Source organism: Helianthus annuus, chromosome 14 (genome assembly GCF_002127325.2).
Source record: "Helianthus annuus cultivar XRQ/B chromosome 14, HanXRQr2.0-SUNRISE, whole genome shotgun sequence".
Classification (NCBI taxonomy): Eukaryota; Viridiplantae; Streptophyta; class Magnoliopsida; order Asterales; family Asteraceae; genus Helianthus; species Helianthus annuus.
In genome coordinates this window covers 88,848,509-88,870,011 of record NC_035446.2, presented here as the reverse complement: position 1 = coordinate 88,870,011, position 21,503 = coordinate 88,848,509, and the positions used below count along the sequence as shown (strand labels likewise).

Sequence of the window (21,503 nt, the reverse complement as noted above, 5' to 3'; positions counted from 1 at the left end):
GTTTCCTGCATATAACCGCAAAAAGGGCATGAAGTGTTTACAATCTGCACTCCTCTTTTGGCTAGCTGGGTACAAGTTGGGATTCTGCCAGATATGCTCCTCCAAACCAATGTGTTAGCCGAGGGCCGATCCAACGTTGTTGGAGGCTCTAAGCGAACTATAAAATCGGTGCTCTTTTGAATTGGTATAAAGAAAAGATCGGTTTTTTCTGCCTTTCAAGTCCTAATCGGAAATTCGCAATCACAAGATCCGAAGTATCAATTAGGTAGTTATAGCAAACAATGATTGAGTAAATCGCAATATATACAACTTATTATAAGAAAAAAGTCGTTAACCAACTTGAATTATCCTCGCGATGCCATTAATTTCACCTATAATTTCTTCTCAATTTGCGACATTGAGAGCACGTGGCGTTACAGTTAGCAAGAATGACGAGGACGACCTGAATTAAAAATGATTGCATATCGCTTGGAGTTGGAATTGGTCATTTTATACTCTAAAATTGGTTCTTTATAGTTGGGCCTTGCAATCAATACAGTTTTTGTTTTGTTTGTTTGGGCCTACTATACTAATACAAATATACTAGATAAAAGATTTTTTTTTTTAAATGGAGGCCCTATTTTTTAGGCCCTTGGCACTTGCCTAGACATGAAACACTACATGTATGGCCCTGTGTTAGCCTTAGCCGTTGCCCAGCTACACCACTCCATCATGACGTCTTCATCATTCGAGTAATTTGCTGCACCAAGTTCTTCTCTAATAGATTTAACCCTAAAGAACCTCCCTTTATCCGACTCCTATCCCCACAGTTTATTTGTTTAATTGGTTAGTTTACTAGGTTGGTTTATTTTATTACTTAAATATAGTATTGGTATGTATATGGTATAAATACATGGCAGAACCTTGTGTTTTTGCCAGTAGTGACTGTTTCCAGTCTTATGAATTCTGATATCCCCGACTATTTACATATAAGCCCGTATCACATCATCCAGTTGGAGCAGAGTGAATCATTTGTTGCAACCCGGATTCACCACCAACTTCCCAAAAATGTGACATGATACACGCATATCACATCAACTATATTCCACGGGCTTGGGGTCCTAAAAACCATGAAATACAACATAATAAACAACACTTAAAAAGACGATAAAGATCATTCAAGCATATGAAGAGAAGAAAGAATGTTATACTACGAACCTATTGACTTACATGAAAGTTGATTGCTCTCTCAAGTTCCTTGATCACTATATCCATAGTAGGACGCTTGGCAGCCTCTCCCACACACTGACATGCAATTTTTAAGAATGTGTTTAAAGAATCTTGATTGGGTCCTCTATTTGAAGTAGAAATGTCTTCATCGGCGGCTTCTTTTAGCGTCGGATCCATTATACTCTCTATGGTTCCACCATTGAAACATTGGCATGCAATGGGTGCAAGCCCTTTGTTATTTTTTTCTATGTAAACTGGATCATATGCCACCCTCCCACAAAAGATTTCAAAAAGCACAACTCCAAACGAGTATATATCAGAATTCCTTTCCAGTGCTGTTTCTATATTTGTTGCAGGGCGTAACTTTGAGATTACAAAGTAAGCAATTTTCGGCCCCAAGTTCTTGTCTAACAGAATGTTGCCACTCTTTATGTCAATGTGTATTATCCTTTGTGGGTTGACCATCTTTGTGTGAAGGTGATCAAGTCCACGTGCAATCTCAAGGCACATGTGTAGACGGCGGATCCATGTAAAAGTACCCATTTTATCAACACTTTTCAAATAGTCGTTGAGGCTTCTCTCAGAAACATGCTCATAGACAAGGATCATTTCATCCCCTTCATTACAAAAGCCAATAAGAGGGACTATGTTGGGATGTTGATAACTAGTACACATTTCAATCTCTTCATAGAATTCTTGTTTTCCTTGCCCGCCTTTTCTACTGGTGATGCGTTTTATAGCTACGGTAATGCGTTTCTTGGATGACTCACTGTTATTCTTCCCTTCTGCTGCCAACAAATTATTGTTGTTAAAATGATCGAGTTCAGCTTTGTACACCGTCCCAATTGCGTCTAAACCGATGCAGTATTTTTCAGCAAAGTTCTCGGTAGCCAACACTATATCACTGAGTCGAGACCTTGAGAGTACCACGGTTGTCCCCTGCAACATTGTGTGATAAAATGCATGCAAGTTAAGATTATGATGATGATGATGATGATGATGATTTATATACTTGCTTAGAAGGCCCCACTAAACATACACGATATGTTCTCTAAAATTTCAAACAAGTATGTATTTTAATTCTACAAACACACAAAATTTATGGTTTAACAGTATCATAGTTGTCGATAGCGAATAGCGACAAGGCACCTATAGGCTACGTAGCGAATAGCGACAAATAGCGACGCTATTTTATAAATAGCGATTACACTAGAAAAAGAATTTTGAAAATTTTTATATGTAATATTACATCAAAATACCCTTGTATATATATGCTATTTTACATGTATATTTAACAAAAACCTATAAATCCAGCTATTTTATAGCTAGGTAGAGGATCCTGTAAAAAGTGCTCAAAGTGTGAGAAGTGTATTATAACACTATATATAATACTATATAACACCATATAAACACCGTATAACAATATGTAACACCATATAATACCATATAACACTATGTAACACTATATATCATTATATAACAAATATAACACTATAGTTTGTCTGATAACATGTCTATGATAGATGTATAGTGTTATATTTGTTATATAATGTTATATAGTGTTACATAGTGTTATATGGTATTATATGGTGTTACATATTGTTATATGGTGTTTATATGGTGTTATATAGTATTATATATAGTGTTATAATACACTTCTCACACTTTGAGCACTTTTTACACTATCCTTACCCTTTATAGCTATATCTAATTGCTATTTAGATAAAAACAAAAAAAAAAACAATCGCTATCATCGCTATTTGTCGCTATGACCCATATAGCGACACTACGTCGCATGGCTACATAGCGCGCTATAGCGGTCGCTATAGCCGCTATTAACAACTATGAACAGTATGGAGATATATTTGTCGCTATTTTATTTTGTGCTTTATGCATTCTAAACTAAAGGGAGAATAAACCCTACCATCTTTTTAAAATGTTAGCGAACATAGTATTTCAAAGAAATAAAGCATATGAAGAAAAGCATAGTATTGTTTTCTAAACCATCAACTTACTTGCAGTTTTAATGCATTCTGAAGTTCTTTAATGACGACGTTGATTGCTGGACGTTTGGCTTGAGTTTCTGCTAAACACTGATATGCGATTTTCGAAAATGCATGGAAAGAATCTTGATTGGGTCCTTTATTTAAAGTAAAAATGTGATCATCGTCATCTTCAATTAATTTAGGATCAATCAATTCCTTTATTGTCCCCTCGTTGAATCGTCTCCTTGCAATGGGTGCAAGTCCCAAGTCATCTTCATCGGTGTAAGTTGAATCATACGCCACTTTCCCAGATAGGACCTCAAATAAAACTACTCCAAAGGAATAAATATCCGATTCCCTTTTGTACTTACCGGTAGTTGTATATTCTGGGTCCATGTATAATGTTGTCCCTGCAATATTCTTTGAATAGATAGTGCTAGGTTGTTGATTTGTAGGATGCAATTTGGAGAGCCCAAAGTCAGCAAGCTTCGCGTTCATATTTTCATCTAATAAAATGTTATCACTCTTTATATCTCGATGTATTATCCTTGGTTTTCCCTCCATGTCAGTGTGAAGGTAACTAATTCCATGCGCAATATCAAGGCAAATTTGTATTCTTTGCGCCCAAGGAAGAACAACACTGGTTTTATCACTGCTTACTAGATAATCACCAAGACTGCCTTTAAAAGCGTACTCGTAAACAAGAATCATTTCACCAGACTCTCTAGAAAAGCCGAGAAGAGAGACTATATTTGGATGCTTACAACGAGAAAGCAGTTTAAGTTCCGTTAAAAAGGTTTGTTTACCTTGCTCATCTACTCTACTAGAAATGCGTTTTATAGCTACAGTTTTGCTTATCTTGGGCAGTTCATCTTTACTCTTCTCATCCATCGACGACAAAGCTTCGATATTTAAAAAGTCAAGTTTTGCTCTGTACACATCAGCATATCCTCCAGACCCAACAAAACATGCTTTATTGAAACCATTTGTGGCCTGCCTTATGTCTCTTAGTGGGATCTGCAAGAAATCCATTTAGAAAGTATAAGGAAACTAGAAAGAAAACTATGTCCTTTAATCTTTATACTATGTTCATCCCTATCTAGGAATAGATAGTGCTAGGTTGTTGATTCTAATAACGGGGACGCAAATTGCAGTTTACTCTAAAGATTTTATTGGTTTGAGTAAATAAGAAATATAATATAGTGGCGCTTAAAACGCTATTGAACTAGTTTGAAACAACAATACCATTTTGGTTCCAAAAGTGTCAACTGTAACCGAAAACTTAAAACCTTATTCAGCACATTTAGTTACATGTGTTGTGAAAGACCAGTTTTATTTACCATCATCGCAGACTAATGAAAAAGAAGTAATTACCTTCAAGATGTCGGATAATATACCTTCATCTGCAGCTTTGGTTACTAAATGTTCTTTCTATACACGGAAAACAAATTCGTAAACATAAAAGTGGTGATCAGGAAAGGTTGAAACAACAAAAACAAAGAAATTGACTTACCATATCAGCATGTTCCCATTGAAGTTCCCATTGAAGTTGCAACACCTCCTCAAGTTCTTTGACAATTTGATCCATAGTTGGGCGTTGCACATACTGTTGCTTCAAGCATTTATAAGCTATGTTTGTGAAAAGTACCATCGTTTGTGTATCCATTTGTTTCCTTAAATTAGGGTCAATGATCTCTTCTAGTTCTTCCTCAACAACGTCGTTTGTGAACACTCGTTTCCTCCCACAAAGAACTTCAAGCAATAATACACCAAAAGAGTAGACATCATATTTGGGCGTCAAATTGTTGGTGTCAAAGTAGCGAGAGAAGAGAAGACGATGCCTCAAACTTCGAGGATATGTTGTGGAAAGTTCGAAACCATATATCTTGGGTTCCCAATTATGATCTAAAATAATTTTAGAGCTATTGATGTCACAATGTATGACATCATAATGGATGTAATTCAACCCACGAGCAACACCTAAACATATTTGAAGTCTTTGGGACCATGTGAGAGTTGGATCACTTAGACGTTGACAAAGAGTTCCGTGAAATGCTTTGTGAATGATGATCTTTTCATCATTCTCATCACAATACCCGGAAATAGAGGCGATATTTTTATGATTGAGACTCTTAATTGTTGAAATCTCTGTTTGTAGCTCGTCTCCTTGCCCATGCTTAAAATCTAACCTTTGTATGACCAAATTCTTAACATGTGAAAGGTACACCTTTCCTAATGGGCCTTCCATTATCAGATTTTCATGAGAGAAGTTGTTGGTGGCGGATAATATCTCTTCAAGAGTGTATCTCTAAGCAAATTGAAGAGGAAAAAAACAGGGATAGATATGAATGAGAAGGTAATTGATACTTTTTATATTTTTGAAACTAAAAAAAAAGATTCTAGATTTAAATATTTATTGTGTTTAACACGCCTTTATTATTATTATTATTTATTATTATTATTATTTATTATTATTATTAATATACAAAAATAAATAAAAACATTGATACGTCTAGAAAACAGATGCTTGTGGTTTTCTGTTTTATTTTGCAGTTTTGACCACATCCCGAACATTGACAATGAATCTTGAGGACAGAATATTTGAGATCGATATGGGAAGATAGGTGGCCAAATTGACGGGACGGATAAACTGGTGAATCTTTAGGGTGGATCACCAAAAAAATTGTCTCCTTTTAATTCACAAATAATTGATATTTGACATATTAATTATGGTTACAAAAAGGGAATATGCCACACAATAGTAATAAAGTTTTAGAAGTGTTTCAATTAAGTCACTAATAAAATTTATTGTTCCAATTAGATCATTCTACTTTATTTTGGTGTTCTAATACTAGATATTTTATCTGAATAGCAGGTCATAGTCCTACATGGCATTTATTTAACCTTTTTTTAAACATGATGACATGGAATCAAATAAAAGAAATATAATAAATCAAAACCCAAAATTATCAAATATTACAAATCGTAAAACAAACAATTAGGTACTATTCCCACCATATCCTTATTCTAAAGTGATGTTCCATGAATCGGTATTATTAGTAGTATGAAGGGTTTGGTAAAAAAAATTGCATTTTTTGCCCATTTTTATTTTTTTAATAAAACTTTCATAATTTTTCGTAATTTAAACGAAATGATTTAGGAGCTTTTATTAATTTATTTATTAAAAATAGGGTAAATCACATTTTTTTTTAATTTTTTCGCATTTTTTTAACTTTTCTACAATTTAAAAAAAAATCGCATTTTGTTAACTTTTCTAGAATTTTTTAAAATTTTTTTAAACCTATTTCTCATTTTTTTTCTAATCCATTTGGCATTTATGTGCCATGTCAACAAATTTTTTAAATAAAAAACCTAAATAAATGCGCCATATAGGATGGATGACCTTCTATTTAGGTAAAATATCTAGGATTGAAACATCAAATGAAACTTGACTGACCTAATTGGAACAAAAAGAATTATGAGTGACCTAATTAGAACACTCTTAAAACTTGGTTACTATTGTACAAAGTTAACCCAAAAAAACCATTATTTAAATTTCATATGTTGACAGTTAACAATAAAAATAAAACCCACGTTGACCCATCTTATTTACTATAAACTTTTTAATATTTTACCTTGACAGCATGGAGATCGATATGGTGTTGCTCAAGGAACGACATGAAAGCATCAAAGTTTTCTTCCGTCGGGAGGTAATGTCCGCTATTAGGCCAAACAGCCTGTCAATTTTTGGAAATAATAATACTCTCTCCAGGGTTATATTCTATGGTAAAACTTAAAAATGATTACAAACACATACCTCTAAAATACCGTCTCTAATCACCAATCGACCGGCAGATATTGTAGCTCCACCGGCTAGAAAGCTTGAATGTACAAATCTACCTTTTTGTTTCTGCCCGATATATAAAACCATTGATGGGCTAAGCACAAATATCCACTTGGTGTGTTCTGGTCCACCTGTTGTATCAATCACAGTCTTACTCAGTTTGTACATGAACTTCCCGTCTTCCACTATAACTTCATATGCCTCCCTTTCTTTCTGTAAATTAGAAGATGTATCTTTTAAGTATCGTATCTGAACCGTTAACATATAATGGTTTGATTTGGGTTATGTTTAATCTCCAACAGATCGGAATTCGCCCAAGGCGTATTTGTAATAGATGAAACCTCATAAATCATATTGTGCAAAAACTCAAATTATTATTAAAATTTAAAAGAATATATATTTAAGTCATATTTGACACATCAAGTACTTGTAGAAAAGTTTTAAAAAAAAAAAGGGAAATTGGATTTTAATAATCTCACCTAGAGGTGGTTGGCCACTGGCAGTCCCACCTTTTTAAGTATTTTTCTCACACTCCCCCTCCGTAAAAGAGACTTAACGGAGTTAAGTTTTTTTCTGAATTACAAACTGATGTTTTAGGGCTTTTGATCAGAACGAGGATACGAGTCGATTGATGTAAAATTGACCTTGAAACAGTGCTCCAAACGACGAAAACGGTGCTTTAATTCGGGTGTTTAAACTTCCAATTAACAAAAAATCAAGCCGTTTGGAGCACCATTTCGAGGTAAGTTTTACATCAATCGACTCGTATCCTCGTTCTGATCAAAAGCCTTAAAACATCAGTTTACAATTGAAAAAAAAACTTAACTCTGTTAAGTTTTTTTAACAGAGGTGCAGTGAGAGGAAGATATTTAAAAGGTGGGACTACCAGTGATAATATTCAAAGGTGGGACTGCCAGTGGCCAACCACCTCTAGCTGGGATTATTAAAATCCATTGGATAATAAGTCTTTCAGGGCAGTCCGAAACGATGTAAACAAATTCAATCATTTGACCCACTACCCATTCCGCCCATTCTGATACTTACAGGGCCAAGATATATGATGCATTGCTGAAGAAGCTTTGTTCTTGGGCATATTTCAAGATTCACCTCTTTCCCTTCCCCTACGTCGAGCCTGAGATAATATCATGCAATATGCATTTAGACATTTTGATATGTTCAGACATTAGAGCAATTTTTTAAAAATCTTTTCTAAAGGTGTGTTGAACCTAGGGCTGTTCAAAAAACTCGTGGCTCGCTCGAAGCTCACTCGAAAAAAGCTTAAAAATCGCTCACTCGAAATCAGCTCGGTTTATAAACTAGCTGGCTCGGCTCATTAGAAACCATCTGAAGGTGGGACTATTTTACTGTTTGCAAATTTTGCATCACTTTATTTATTTTGAGTGATGAGTTAATTGACTTGAAATGCTATGCGAACATACTGTTCCTGTGGCAGATAATTGGCATGAACTAGTTAATAGAATCAAATCCCATAACTAGTTTGCTGAATTTTAATGAACATTTCTTAATTTATTTCTAGAGTAAACTTCCGTTTTGCTCCCTGTGGTTTGGTCATTTTAGCGGTTTTGCTCCAATAGTTTAAAAATAGCCATTTTCCTCCCTGATTTTTCTAACTTATCTTCATTTTGCTCCCAGCCTCTAACTCCATCAGGGGGGAAACTGGCGACAAACTCGAAAGATTAGGGAGCAAACTGGCGACAAACTCGAAAGATCAGGGAGGAAAATGGCTATTTTTAAACTATTGGAGCAAAACAGAAGTTTACTCTTATTTCTATTATTCTATCCCTCAATTTGTCGATCAGTTGTTTAATACTGTAATCTAAAGTTACATTTACATTCTTATACAAATCCACACTTTTTGTTGTCCCACATTGCTCAGAATATAAAACATCACAGATCTCTATCTCTATAAAAGGCATAGGAAGCCCTTGTAAAATTAATAAACCATAAATTACATATATAGTATATATAGTACTGTGTCTGTAGTAAGTTGCATTTTAGATAAGTTGTATTAGTAGTGTGTCGAGCTGAGCCGAGCTAGCTCGCTTTTTAATCGAGTCGAGCTCGAGCTCACATATTCAGCTCAATTTTTAATTCGAGCTCGAGCCGAGCCAGCTCAGTTTAAGTTCGAGCCGAGCTCAAGCTAGGCGTTGCTCGGCTTAGCTCTGCTCGATAACAGCCCTAGTTGAACCTTACCAATAGAAGAAGGGTTGTGTACTCTCAGAAAGAAGCCATTTGGTATAATAATAGTGAAGATTATGACCATAGCGATGTCTAGGATCAATCTGTTTCAATTAAAAAAGGGGAATAAATCACTGAATCATCATTATATGGGTGATTTTGTTTATAATAACAAAGTAGTGTGAAGACTTACTGCCTCAAGCCAATGTTGTAAGGCAAGTTTACTAGCCTTTTCATTTTTCGACAAACCTTTTCCCACCTGCCATTTGAGAAATGAAATTTGTTATCTATAAAGGGTCAAAAAAGCAATTGATCAAACGGGTCGAATGTTTCCAAGTGTATTAATAATAACGCATAAAACTATCTTGATCATTTTATTCAATATTAGATTGTTAAACAGACTAGTTAAAAAAAATAAGGTTGTTGACAAATTGTATATTGATGAGCGCGATCCGACCTCCACCGTATCTCAAATCCCCACCCATTTTGTCAGTCTAATTGGGATATGTGTACCTTTGCAGCTCCACGTGAAACAGCCGTTTCTGGTTTCACAAAGAATGATAATGAGCTGGATTTCAGCTGCTCAAAATCCAGCAGCTTCACCCTAAACAAATAAAAAATCTTGTTTTAAGAATGTTAAAATCTCCACACAAACAATTACACAAGTACAACAATGAGTGCTAACCCTTGCTCAACCATAACTGCACTGTCAGCTAGGTTTCTTCTGGTTCTAAAACCTCTATATATTTTCTGCAGCTTGACCGCAGCCAGATCAGGGTTCATGAGTGGCTTAGCTGACTGTGACTCGGATCCTTGTGCGTTCGACTCGGACACTAGAGATCCAACCCTCTTTATTTTAGGTTCTGGCAATGATTTGGACATTATGGATTCGATGTTATCATCTAGGTCATTCATATTTGCTAATGGGGATGATAAAACAACCCCATTGGCGTTAAGAGATACACACAACTTTTTCTTCAACCTGGTAAATGAAACATAGTTAGATAGAACACCCTAGTGTAATTTTCTTTCCCATTATATGCAACATATGTTCAAATTTTTACTATTTTACCACCATTTATAATTAACTTTCCATAGCAGGTAATATGGTGGCATGGCACCCACTGGTACCCACTTTCCCCGATTTTGGTACCGGTAAATACCGGTCCCCACTTTTCCCGTTTTTCGGTACCTGTACCGGTTCGGTACCGAACGGGTAGCGTGCTCATCCCTATGCGCCACAACATAGTATTATCTGATATAGGAGGTTACTTGTAACAGAAAGGTAGTATCTTGCATATAGTACTGAAAAATAACATCTTTTCATACATACAATACAATTAAAAAAATGAAATGGTATGGATACATTTTAATGTAATAAACCCTCTAAAATATAAAGCCAAATTTCCAAAACCCAATCTCAAGTTCTTGGCCACAAAGCAACCACACACTCACATACTCAATCAAGAAAGTCAAAGGAAAACAAAATACATATGCAGAAATCCAAAAATCCCCTACCCCAATTCAACTTTGTAACCAGAAATCATTGTAAACCAAGAACGGCATACATAGATGCTGGAAAGTTCAAGTTTTGTGATTTCTGACTACTGTTGTTTGATACCGAATACTATCTTTAGAGCAAACCTGGGAACATTACATACCTGCGATTAAGTCTGGGACCAAGGGTAAGTTGCTGGAAGTTTTGAGTTCGAGAATCAGCGGCAACTGCTGATTGTCCTGTGCACACCGATCAAAACCAAGCTGTAGCAAATCGGAGCTGAAACAGATCTGGACAGTAAAGGGAAAAGTGGGTGATGAAGAAGTTGCTGTTGTTGGTGCAGGCGTGCTGCGGGTTTTTCACTTTTTTGATTGGAGCCCAATCTTGAATCTATCTGTTTTTTCTGTTCTTTTTTTTGGAAAAGGCAAGGCTAACCATATAGAGACTACAACAATACAATCGGGAGCATGGTTGTAAAACAAGGTTTTCAAGACCGAGTACTTTTTGAGTAGTCGTTATAAGGTAGGATACTGAGGCGACTTCTTCAACTCCGTCTAATTACTCGGAATCGATCAAACACGGTCAACCTTGGCCAGAATCGGATCTCGTTGGTCAACTCGGGCCAAGTTTGACTTAAAATTAAATAAAATCTGATTTTACGTCTATCATATTAAAGAATGAATATCATTTTCAAGTATTTTATCATTTTGTTATAAATATTAGTAAATTTATGTTATTTGACATATATTTAATTTTCGAAAACTAATTTCTTTATGATTTAAAATGTCCGAGTACTCCCCGAGTACTCTCCGCCTAGGACGAGTACTCTCAATTCCCCGGTCAACCGACTAGGGAGCGCCTAGCGGCTTTTACAACCATGATTAGGACCTTAATAAGTCTTGCCTAAACAGTGGCCACTCTCCTCCTATGATCGGCACTTCAGGGCGTTTATCCATTCTAAGGTGTTGTTTGTTTTTTCTGAAAAGTTCTTCTTATCCTCTTATGATTGCGCCATGGAGACCACGCGCAGACATTTGGGTTTGGGTCTCCAGAGTGTTTATTTTATCGGTAAGCAGTTTTTTTTTTTTTAGTTTTTTTTTCATTTTTATTCATTGTCTAGAGTTCAGCGTGTGGTCCACAGCAACTTTTCGACCCCTCAGGGGCGAGGCTTTGTTTTTAGTAGGTTAGAGTTTTCTATTCAGAAAGGGATGGTGGTACAGTTTGTTGCTCGTCTACCTGTTATCCTTATGTAATTTGCCCAAATTATTGGAATGAAATATATTATTCTATATATTAAATTTAAATTTAATTCAAAAAAAAATCCATTGATTGATTTGATTCAAGGTAGCTTTAGCTTGCTTCCAAGTCCAAGCGCAAGCGGTAGAAGCTAGTCGTCAGAAGCGAACTTCCGGGCCGGGAAGGAGCCAAAAAAGGTGAGCACCCTACACGAGCCTTATTGAAAACTAAAGCAAGAAGGGAGAATGTTGACTTTGGGAAAGAAGGTACTTGTTGCCACTTTATTAGTAAGTTTACCTCAACAAAGGCGAAAACTTGCTTGACAATGACTAAGAAGATAGAAAGGACCTTTCATTAAAAAAAACCTTTGTGCGTATTTAAAACACTGCATCCGGCACCGGTAATACCGGTATAACCGGCCGGTATTTAAAACACTGCCTTTTTCGTTCTCAAGGGGTGTTTGGCTAAGCTTTTTAACATTAAGCTTTTTAACACCTCCTTATAACTTATTGACTTTTACAAAAATCTAATAAAGAGATAAAGTGTTTGACAATCTAATAAGCACTTTTCAAAATGACTTTTTGCATAGGCAGGAAAAGTTAGTTTTGAAAAGTTAGCAAGGAATGACTTTTTGGAACTGCTTATGACTTTTAGTCATTTTACATGAATAAGCTAAGCCAAGCAGCTTCTAAAACACAATTTATTAACTTATTGGCTTTTTTCACCCTATAAACTAATCAAAACACTTTTTTAAAAACTCATTTTTAAAAGGTGAAAAGTCAATAAATAGTTTTCGCGAAAAGTTTTTTATGAGTAAATAAGCTTAGCGAAACGAGCCCTCAATCATTGAGTTCTACTTATATAAAAGAGTAAACTTCTGTTTTGCTCCCTGTGGTTTAATCACTTTAACGGTTTTGCTCCAAACCTTTAAAAATAGCCATTTTGCTCCCTGATGTTTTGGTTTTTTTGCCAGTTTGCTCCCTGCCTCTAACTCCATCCAAATTGTTTGTGTTTCCATTTTGCTCCTCGCAGGGAGCAAACTGGCAACAAAACCAAAACATCAGGGAGTAAAATGGCTATTTTTAAAGGTCTGGGGCAAAACCGTTAAAGTGACCAAACCACAGGGAGCAAAACGGAAGTTTACTCTATATAAAACCTGCTTTGCAAGTTTGAACCCATTAGATGCACAATGGCAGGAGTAGTGAGAAGGATTAAGCTTGGATCTCAAGGTATGGAAGTATCAGTTATGGGATTAGGATGCATGAGCTTGACTGCTAGTGCCTATGGACCTGCCAAACCCGAACAAGACATGATCAAAATCATCCACCACGCCGTCAAAACCGGCATCACTCATCTTGACACCTCCGACTGCTACGGGCCTCACGCCAACGAAATCCTCATTGGCAAGGTGATTGAATAATTATTACTCCATTACTTTTGGTTGTGTTTGTTTTGTCCACTCCAGACTTTGATTTTCTAGAATTTGTTTCTTGTTCAGGCGTTGAAGGGACTGGAAAGAGGAAGTGTGCAACTGGCAACGAAATTTGGTATCAAATCGTTGGTAGACTGTGAAGTATGTGGTGATCCGGAGTATGTTAGAGCTTGTTGTGAAGCTAGTTTGAAACGCCTTGATGTTGATTACATTGATCTGTATTATGTCCATCGTGTAGATTCTCGTGTTCCTATCGAGATCACAGTTAGCATTTCGAAATCTCTTCTCTTAGTTACTATTAGGAAACACCAAATTTTATCTAGAAATAAATTTTGTGTTTTGGTTGTAGATGAGAGAACTCAAGAAACTGGTTGAAGAGGGTAAAATCAAATATATAGGTTTATCTGAGGCCTCACCTTCCACCATCAGAAGAGCCCATTCTGTTCATCCAATTACAGCTGTGCAGTTAGAGTGGTCACTATGGACTAGAGACCATGAAGAAGAAGTAATTCCAACTTGCAGGTAGCAGCAACGGTAGATACAAAAATTTTATTCATGGGTTCGGATGTTATTGCGGGTCGATTGTATCTATCGATAAATATATAAATAAAAAGAAATCGGTTTGGGTCATGTTGGGTCACATAGGGCGGCACTGTAGCCTGCTGATCGAATTGTCTATGTCTATAAAAAAGAAATCGGTTTGGGTCATGCTGGGGGGTTCATCAGCTGCAGTTCTTTCAATTTTTTAGGTTAATTTTCTTTAATTCTTAAATAGGCGAGTTAAATGGTTTTTATTGGGCTTATTAGTTGAAGGTTTTTTGTCAAAATTATAATATCTTTTCAATAATCAAACGAATCTGAATGATTTACATGAAGAAACTCGATGAAAAACAAACTAATTTTCAGAAACTAGAACCGATTTTGAGAGAGACTGTGTAAAAGAAAGAAACATAATGAACATCGGCTCGAACCCTCTCTGCAGCGAGACTTCAGTGTTATATATACTGCAACACATCCGGTCATTACCTAACGACCCGACCCGTCTGTCCATTCTGCCTTTAAGCCCATGTCCATTCTTCCAAGACTTCAGTGTATCAGCAGCCCGTTATACGCAACAGCCCAACATGTATATTCACTATTCAGTCCTTGGCCCAGTTGTACATGTAAAAAACAAAAATACGACAAACTTAAAAATAACAACAGAAATATATCTGGCATGTTTGCTATTGAATTGAACAAATTGTATATATTTTCAACATTTTTATTGGGCATTTTTGTTGGAACTTTGTTGTGCTGATCATAATACATGTTTTGTCTAATGTTTGACTGTTTGTTGATCTATGATTTTTAGAGAATTAGGTATAGGGATTGTTCCATCCTTACCTCTCGGAGGTGGGTTCCTTGCTTTGGGTCCGAAGTTGGTGGAGGGCATGCTAGATGAAGATCTTAGGAAGGTTTGGTGTTATCCTACATGTTCTTTTTATGAAAACTGACTTTGGAATCTGAATATATGCACTGCATCTCTGTAGTACAATCCAAGATTACAAGGTGAGAATCTTGAACACAACAAGATCTTGTTTGAGCAGATTCAGAAGATTGCAGAGAAGAAAGGGTGCACCATGTCTCAGTTGGCAATGGCATGGCTGTTAGACGTACAAGAATACATATATGTTCTGCATTATATGTATACAAAATAGATAAGCTAGATATAATTATTTGTTATGTTTTTTTTTTATATAACATGGGGCGGTTACAAAACATATATAAAACCCTATGTATGTACGTATATATATATATCTGTATCTCCACATTTGTAAATTATCAATTCATTTATGAACATTTTCGATTAGAACTTTCTGCAGATTCACTCTTCATTATTCAAAGATTTCCAACAAAGTGGTATCAGAGCCACAACATTCGATCCAAGAAATCTATTCACGTTAACTGTTTTAATTCATCGTCAAATTCAAGATCATGAATCAAGCGCAAGGAATACAAACACAAATCCCCAAACTGAATGGACAGAATTATTATCATTGGCACATTCAAATGAAAGTATTACTTGAATCACAGGAATTATGGACGGTTGTCGATGAAGGGTATCAAGAACTGGGACCAAATCCATCGGAAGAAAGATCCGCTGCATACCGGGAGTCAATTAAAAAAGATAAAAGGGCCCTGCATATCATATTTCAGTCAGTAATTGACACAGTATTTGAAAGGATTTCACAGGCAAAGTCGGCGAAAGAGGCATGGATTATTCTTCACAAATCATACAGGGGAGAAACACGCGTAAAAACTGTAAGACTTCAATCCCTCCGATGTGAATTTGATTCGTTAAACATGAAAGATGGAGAATCTGTTGAGGAATACTTCAACAGAACGATTCATTTAGTAAATCAATTGCGGATGAATGAAGAAAAATTAGATGAACAGAGGGTTGTAGAAAAAATCTTACGTAGTTTAACTAGGAATTATGAATCGGTTGTTATAACTATCGAAGAAACAAAAAATCTCGCAGAAGTATCCACCGAAGAACTAATGGGGATACTTCAATCACATGAATTAAGATTGAAAAGATACGAAGACAATCCTGTTGAACATGCGTTTCAAGTAACGAATGTAAGCCAAGATAGATCTAGACAATCATTTAAGAACGATTCCACAGGAAGGGGACGAAACAAATATAAGGGCAAGAATTTCAATATGAATTCAATATGATGTTTCAATTGCCATAAACTTGGACATACAGCCAAGTTTTGCAAACAAAAGGATGAAAGCGAAAGAACAGATAATGCAGTAATTCATACAGAAGATGATGTCGATGAACAAGATGACACTATGTTCATGATTTTTAACATGGAGGAGACAGTCAAAGGTGACTGTTGGTATCTTGATAGCGGCTGCAGTAACCACATGAGTGGTAACCGAGAACTTTTTTCTCATCTTGATGAATCTTTAAAAAAGGAGGTGAGAACAGGGGATGATAAACGGTTGGAAGTATTAGGCAGCGGAAATATCTCTATTACAATTAGAGGAAGAGAAAGGAAGATACCAGATGTATTTTATGTAAAGGGGCTGAAACATAACCTGTTAAGCGTAGGGCAACTCATAGGGAAAGGATATGAAGTTGCGTTTAAGGGAGATAGATGCATTATCAAAGATTCAAATGGTGAACTTCTTGGTATTGTTAAGATGACCAACAATAAGATGTTCCCATTACATCTTGAAAGCGATCTGACATATGTCATGAATATGACTACCAGTGATTCCTCACGTCTATGGCACAGACGCTATGGGCATGTGAACATGGATACTTTAATTGACATGAAAAACAAGGATTTAGTAATTGGACTACCAAAGATAAGGAAGGATGACAGTACATGCGAAGGTTGCATATCTGGAAAACATGCCAGAAAACCATTTCATAAAAAAATGGTCTGGCAAGCTACTGAACCATTACAATTAGTTCATTCTGACATATGCGGTCCAATGAGAACAGAATCCATCGGTGGATGTAGATATTTCATTACATTTATCGATGATTACACTAGAAAAACATGGGTGTATTTTCTCAAATTTAAATCCGAGGCACTATATCACTTCAAGAATTTTAGAGTTTTGAATGAGAAGCAGTCAAATCATGTAATCAAAACATTAAGAACGGATCGCGGAGGAGAATACTGTAGCAAAGCATTTCAGGAATATCTGAGACTTAATGGGATTCGACATCAGCTTACTAACAGCTATACACCTCAACAAAATGGAGTAGCTGAACGAAAGAATAGGACTTTAATGGAATTAAGTAGAAGCATGATGAACATTAAGCAATTACCTAACTGTTACTGGGCAGAAGCGGTAGCATGCACTACTTACATCTTAAATCGAACAATTACGAAGACCAGACCGAACATCACCCCTTACGAAGCCTGGAATGGACAGAAACCAAATGTAGAACATTTAAGAGTATTTGGTTGTCTAGCTTATGCTCTTATACCCAAACAACATAGGGACAAGTTATCCAACAAAACGATAAAAACTATATTTGTTGGATATAGTGAAGCTAGCAAGGGTTATAAGCTATATAATCCCCTAACCAACAAGATCATCATTAGTCGTGATGTGATCTTTGATGAAAATAAGAGATGGGTCTTCGAAGGTGAAGGTTCAAATGCACCGCTTATCATTACTGATGTAGAGGAGATACAAATTCAACATGATGAAGAAAATAATCGAGAACAGGAAATTGATAACCACGCAACAGATAACGTAAACGAAGATCCACAAGAAACTTCCAATAATGATCAACAAGTTTGCGGTGGCTCGGGGACGTATGAAGCACATCAACAAAGTGCTGATCAAGATCAACAAAATAGTGGTGACACTTCATCTACAGATTCAGAAAATGAAGTCATTAAAACCAAAAGTATTAGGAATGTATATCGCAATACAAGAAAACTAACGAATGCAGAAGTATTACAGAAGTACAATCAAAATCAAGTGTTGAATTTTGTTCTCTATACAAGTACAGATCCGACAAGTTATGAAGAAGCAAGTAAAGATGAAAAATGGATAGCAGCAATGGACAGGGAAATGGATTCCATTAATAAAAATCACACTTGGGTGCTGGTAGATCCACCAAAACATCAGAAGCCAATAGGGGTAAAGTGGATTTATAAAACTAAATATGATGAAAAGGGAAATGTAGACAAATACAAAGCCAGACTAGTCGTAAAAGGATACAGGCAGAAATATGGAATAGATTATCAGGAGGTGTTTGCACCCGTAATAAGATTCGAGACAGTTCGAATAGTGCTAGCTCTAGCTGCTCATTATGGTTGGTATCTTCATCAAATGGATGTTAAGACAGCTTTCCTAAATGGAAAACTGAATGAACAAGTCTACATAGAACAACCTCAAGGTTACGTTAAACAAGGAGAAGAACAAAAGGTATGTCATCTTCAGCGAGCCCTCTATGGTTTAAAACAAGCACCAAGAGCATGGTACAGTCGTATAGACTCTTACTTCGTACAACATAATTTTAAGAAAAGTGCATATGAGCATACTTTATATATAAAAGACACTAACAAAGGGAAGTTAGTGATATGCTTATATGTCGACGATTTAATTATTGCAAGTAATTCCATGCACTTAATTACGGAATTCAAAGAGTCAATGAACAAGGAGTTTGAAATGACTGATATGGGAAGATTACATTACTTCTTGGGCATGGAAGTACTTTATGAAGACGGAAATGTCATACTGTCCCAAAGGAAGTACAGGAAAAATCTATTAGATAAATATAAAATGAGACAATGCAATACGGTATCTACACCTATGGAGTATGGGTTAAAATTATCAAAAGATGACCCAGAAGAGTTTGTAGACGAAGGTGTGTATCGAAGCTTAGTAGGAAGTCTGATGTATCTCACCAACACAAGACCAGACATCATGTTTGCAGTCAGTAAAATTAGCAGATTTATGGAAAACCCGAGAAAGAATCACTGGGAGGCAGCTAAACGAATACTTAGATATATCAAAGGAACTCAAAATCAAGGAATTACTTATTCCAAAGGGGGAAAGAAAGTTCTGATAGGTTTTAGTGATAGTGACTATGCAGGAGATATGGATGATAGCAAGAGCACATCCGGATATATATTTCATTTAGGTTCAGGTCCAATCTCATGGCAATCAAAGAAACAAAAGGTAGTGGCTTTATCATCAACAGAAGCATAATACATGGCCTTATCATTAGCTGGCTGTCAGGCTTTATGGATCAAGGGAATCTTAGATGATCTACAAGAAACCAACGTTTCCTCAATCCCTTTATACTGTGATAATAAATCCACGATATGTTTAGCAAGGGATCCTGTTTATCATGGAAAGAGCAAACATATAAGAGTTAAGTATCACTTTATCAGAGATCTAGTCAAGAAAGGAGAACTGAATGTCATTTTTTGTGCAACAAAGGATCAGATAGCTGATATTATGACAAAAGCATTACAACCAAAGGACTTCATTAGACTTAAGGAGCTTCTTCGCATGTCACCTGAAGTAATCTAGCTTACGGGAGGGTGTTAGACGTACAAGAATACATATATGTTCTGCATTATATGTATACAAAATAGATAAGCTAGATATAATTATTTGTTATGTTTTTTTTTTATATAACATGGGGCGGTTACAAAACATATATAAAACCCTATGTATGTACGTATATATATATCTGTATCTCCACATTTGTAAATTATCAATTCATTTATGAACATTTTCGATTAGAACTTTCTGCAGATTCACTCTTCATTATTCAAAGATTTCCAACAATGGCTCCTGCACCAAGGGACTGACCTGAGTCCCATCCCAGGCTCCTCAAAGATGGAGAACTTTAACCAAAACGTTGGTGCTTTGTCTGTCAAACTCTCACCACAGGACATGGTTGAGCTTGAATATATAGCTTCAGTTAATGCTTTCTAGGGAAGTAGATTTCCTCCCAAATTCTTGGTTCTTTCAAACGTCGAGACTCCACCTTTGTCATCATGGAAATAAGTCCCTCGATTTTTAAATTGAAATGGTGAACAAATATTATGATTGACCATGTTGTATACCATTTGTGTATAATCTAATTGGGAATTGTTTCGGAACATTTATATGAGCTTTGTTGATGCACTTTTTTGTAGATGTGGCTCGGTTCGGTTCGAGACCGAAGTCAACAACGTTCCTCCGTCGTACGACCTGGCGAACAAGATATAAATGACGAAGACACAAGATCGACATGGTTGGATAGTTGGTTGTCATCATGACATCATCAATGTGAATAGAAAAGAATGCATGTTGTCGATCTCTTTAAAGTCTATCGATATATACCATTTGATCGATAGACTTAAAAGAGATTGACATACTGAAAGAGATCGACAACATGCATTCTTTTCTATTCACATTGATGATGTCATCAATAACCAACTATCCAACCATGCCGATCTCGGGTCTTCGTCATTTGTATCTGGTTCATCCGGTCGTACGACGGAAGAACGTCGTCGACTTCGGTCTCGAACCGAACCAAACCGAGCCACATCTAAACAAAAGTGCATCAACAAACTCCCCCTTGGATGTTGCTCGTGATGGCTTGTGCTTCACGCTGTCAGATCTTCAAACGTCTTCACTTGTCACAATCAGGAGGTCCATAAACAAACTTAAATATAAGTGGATGATGCTGATTTATAAACAACTAAATAAATAAAGAAACATCAATATTCCGACAACAAAATTTAACTATAAGGCTATAGGTGTTGTGGATTAACTAAATCCATTGTCAGATTACCGTCACGTCACTCCTACATAAGAACTTGAGTGATAACTAAATACCCGTTAACTAGAGGTGTACAAATAGGTTTTTTTTTTTTTTTTTTTTTTTTTTTAAACGGTCTGGTTTTAACCGAACCGGTTTTTTTCATCACACCATAAAACAAGTTTTTTTCTTTATAACCGGTTTCGGTTTCTAACCAGGTTTTGTAACCAAAACATGTAAATGGTTCCAACCGATTCGGGTAGGTTATAAAACTGGTTTTAAAGAACCTGTTTTTGTAACTGAAAATAAAAACCGGTCAAAACCCGACAAAAAAAAAAACCGGTGCACAATGCAACACAGTTGCTGTTTTTCTGCAGAAAAAATGCTGCATTTTTTATGTTTTTGCGCTGAAAAAACTGCTGTTTTGGTCGTTTTTTACAGAAAAAACTACTATTCTTGGGTGGTTTTCTACCGGAAAAACCTGCAGTTTTTTCGGTTTTTTTTGCTGAAAAAACTAGCAGTTTTTTGTTGTTTTTTTGCTGAAAAAACCTGCAGATTGCAGCTGCTGTTTATTGCTATAAAAGCTGCAAAAAATAACTTATATATTGCTATGAAAATCTGATGCAGAAAAACTGCAGAATGCAGCAGCTGTTTGCTGATGTTTATCGCTGGGAACATACTGTTTTTTGGGTTTTTTTTGCTGGAAAAACCTTATAAATTGCTATAAAAATGCTGAAAAAAACAGATTTTTTTTAAACAAAGACGTTAAACATAAAATACGATTCATTGATTAAACGTTAAATGTGGAAAATCAT

At 36.0% G+C, this 21,503-nt stretch overlaps 2 protein-coding genes across 3 annotated transcripts; one reads left to right on the top strand and one right to left on the bottom strand.

The window, feature by feature from the left end:
* Window positions 1-826: 826 nt before the first annotated feature.
* LOC110908605 lies at window positions 827-11,144 on the bottom strand. Its single transcript, XM_022153544.2, has 13 exons — window positions 10,899-11,144; window positions 9,923-10,219; window positions 9,751-9,841; window positions 9,431-9,496; window positions 9,253-9,341; window positions 8,083-8,170; window positions 7,012-7,251; window positions 6,830-6,931; window positions 4,708-5,502; window positions 4,569-4,625; window positions 3,225-4,211; window positions 1,210-2,148; window positions 827-1,100 (listed from the first exon to the last, which is right to left on the bottom strand). Exons 2-13 carry the CDS (start codon window positions 10,150-10,152, stop codon window positions 1,074-1,076), a joined length of 3,711 nt encoding a protein of 1,236 aa, XP_022009236.1. The 5' UTR covers window positions 10,153-10,219; window positions 10,899-11,144; the 3' UTR covers window positions 827-1,073.
* A 333-nt stretch (window positions 11,145-11,477) lies between these two features.
* On the top strand, window positions 11,478-15,299 carry LOC110908607 (auxin-induced protein PCNT115). Of its 2 annotated transcripts, XM_035982557.1 has the most exons (7): window positions 11,478-11,803; window positions 12,080-12,237; window positions 13,168-13,379; window positions 13,470-13,667; window positions 13,753-13,925; window positions 14,755-14,857; window positions 14,933-15,299. In XM_035982557.1, exons 3-7 carry the CDS (start codon window positions 13,203-13,205, stop codon window positions 15,098-15,100), a joined length of 819 nt encoding a protein of 272 aa, XP_035838450.1. In that variant the 5' UTR covers window positions 11,478-11,803; window positions 12,080-12,237; window positions 13,168-13,202; the 3' UTR covers window positions 15,101-15,299. The 2 variants fall into 2 exon arrangements, with proteins under 2 accessions (XP_035838450.1, XP_022009239.1); XM_022153547.2 differs by lacking the exons at window positions 11,478-11,803; window positions 12,080-12,237 and having other exon boundaries at window positions 13,118-13,379.
* The last annotated feature ends 6,204 nt before the right edge of the window (window positions 15,300-21,503 follow it).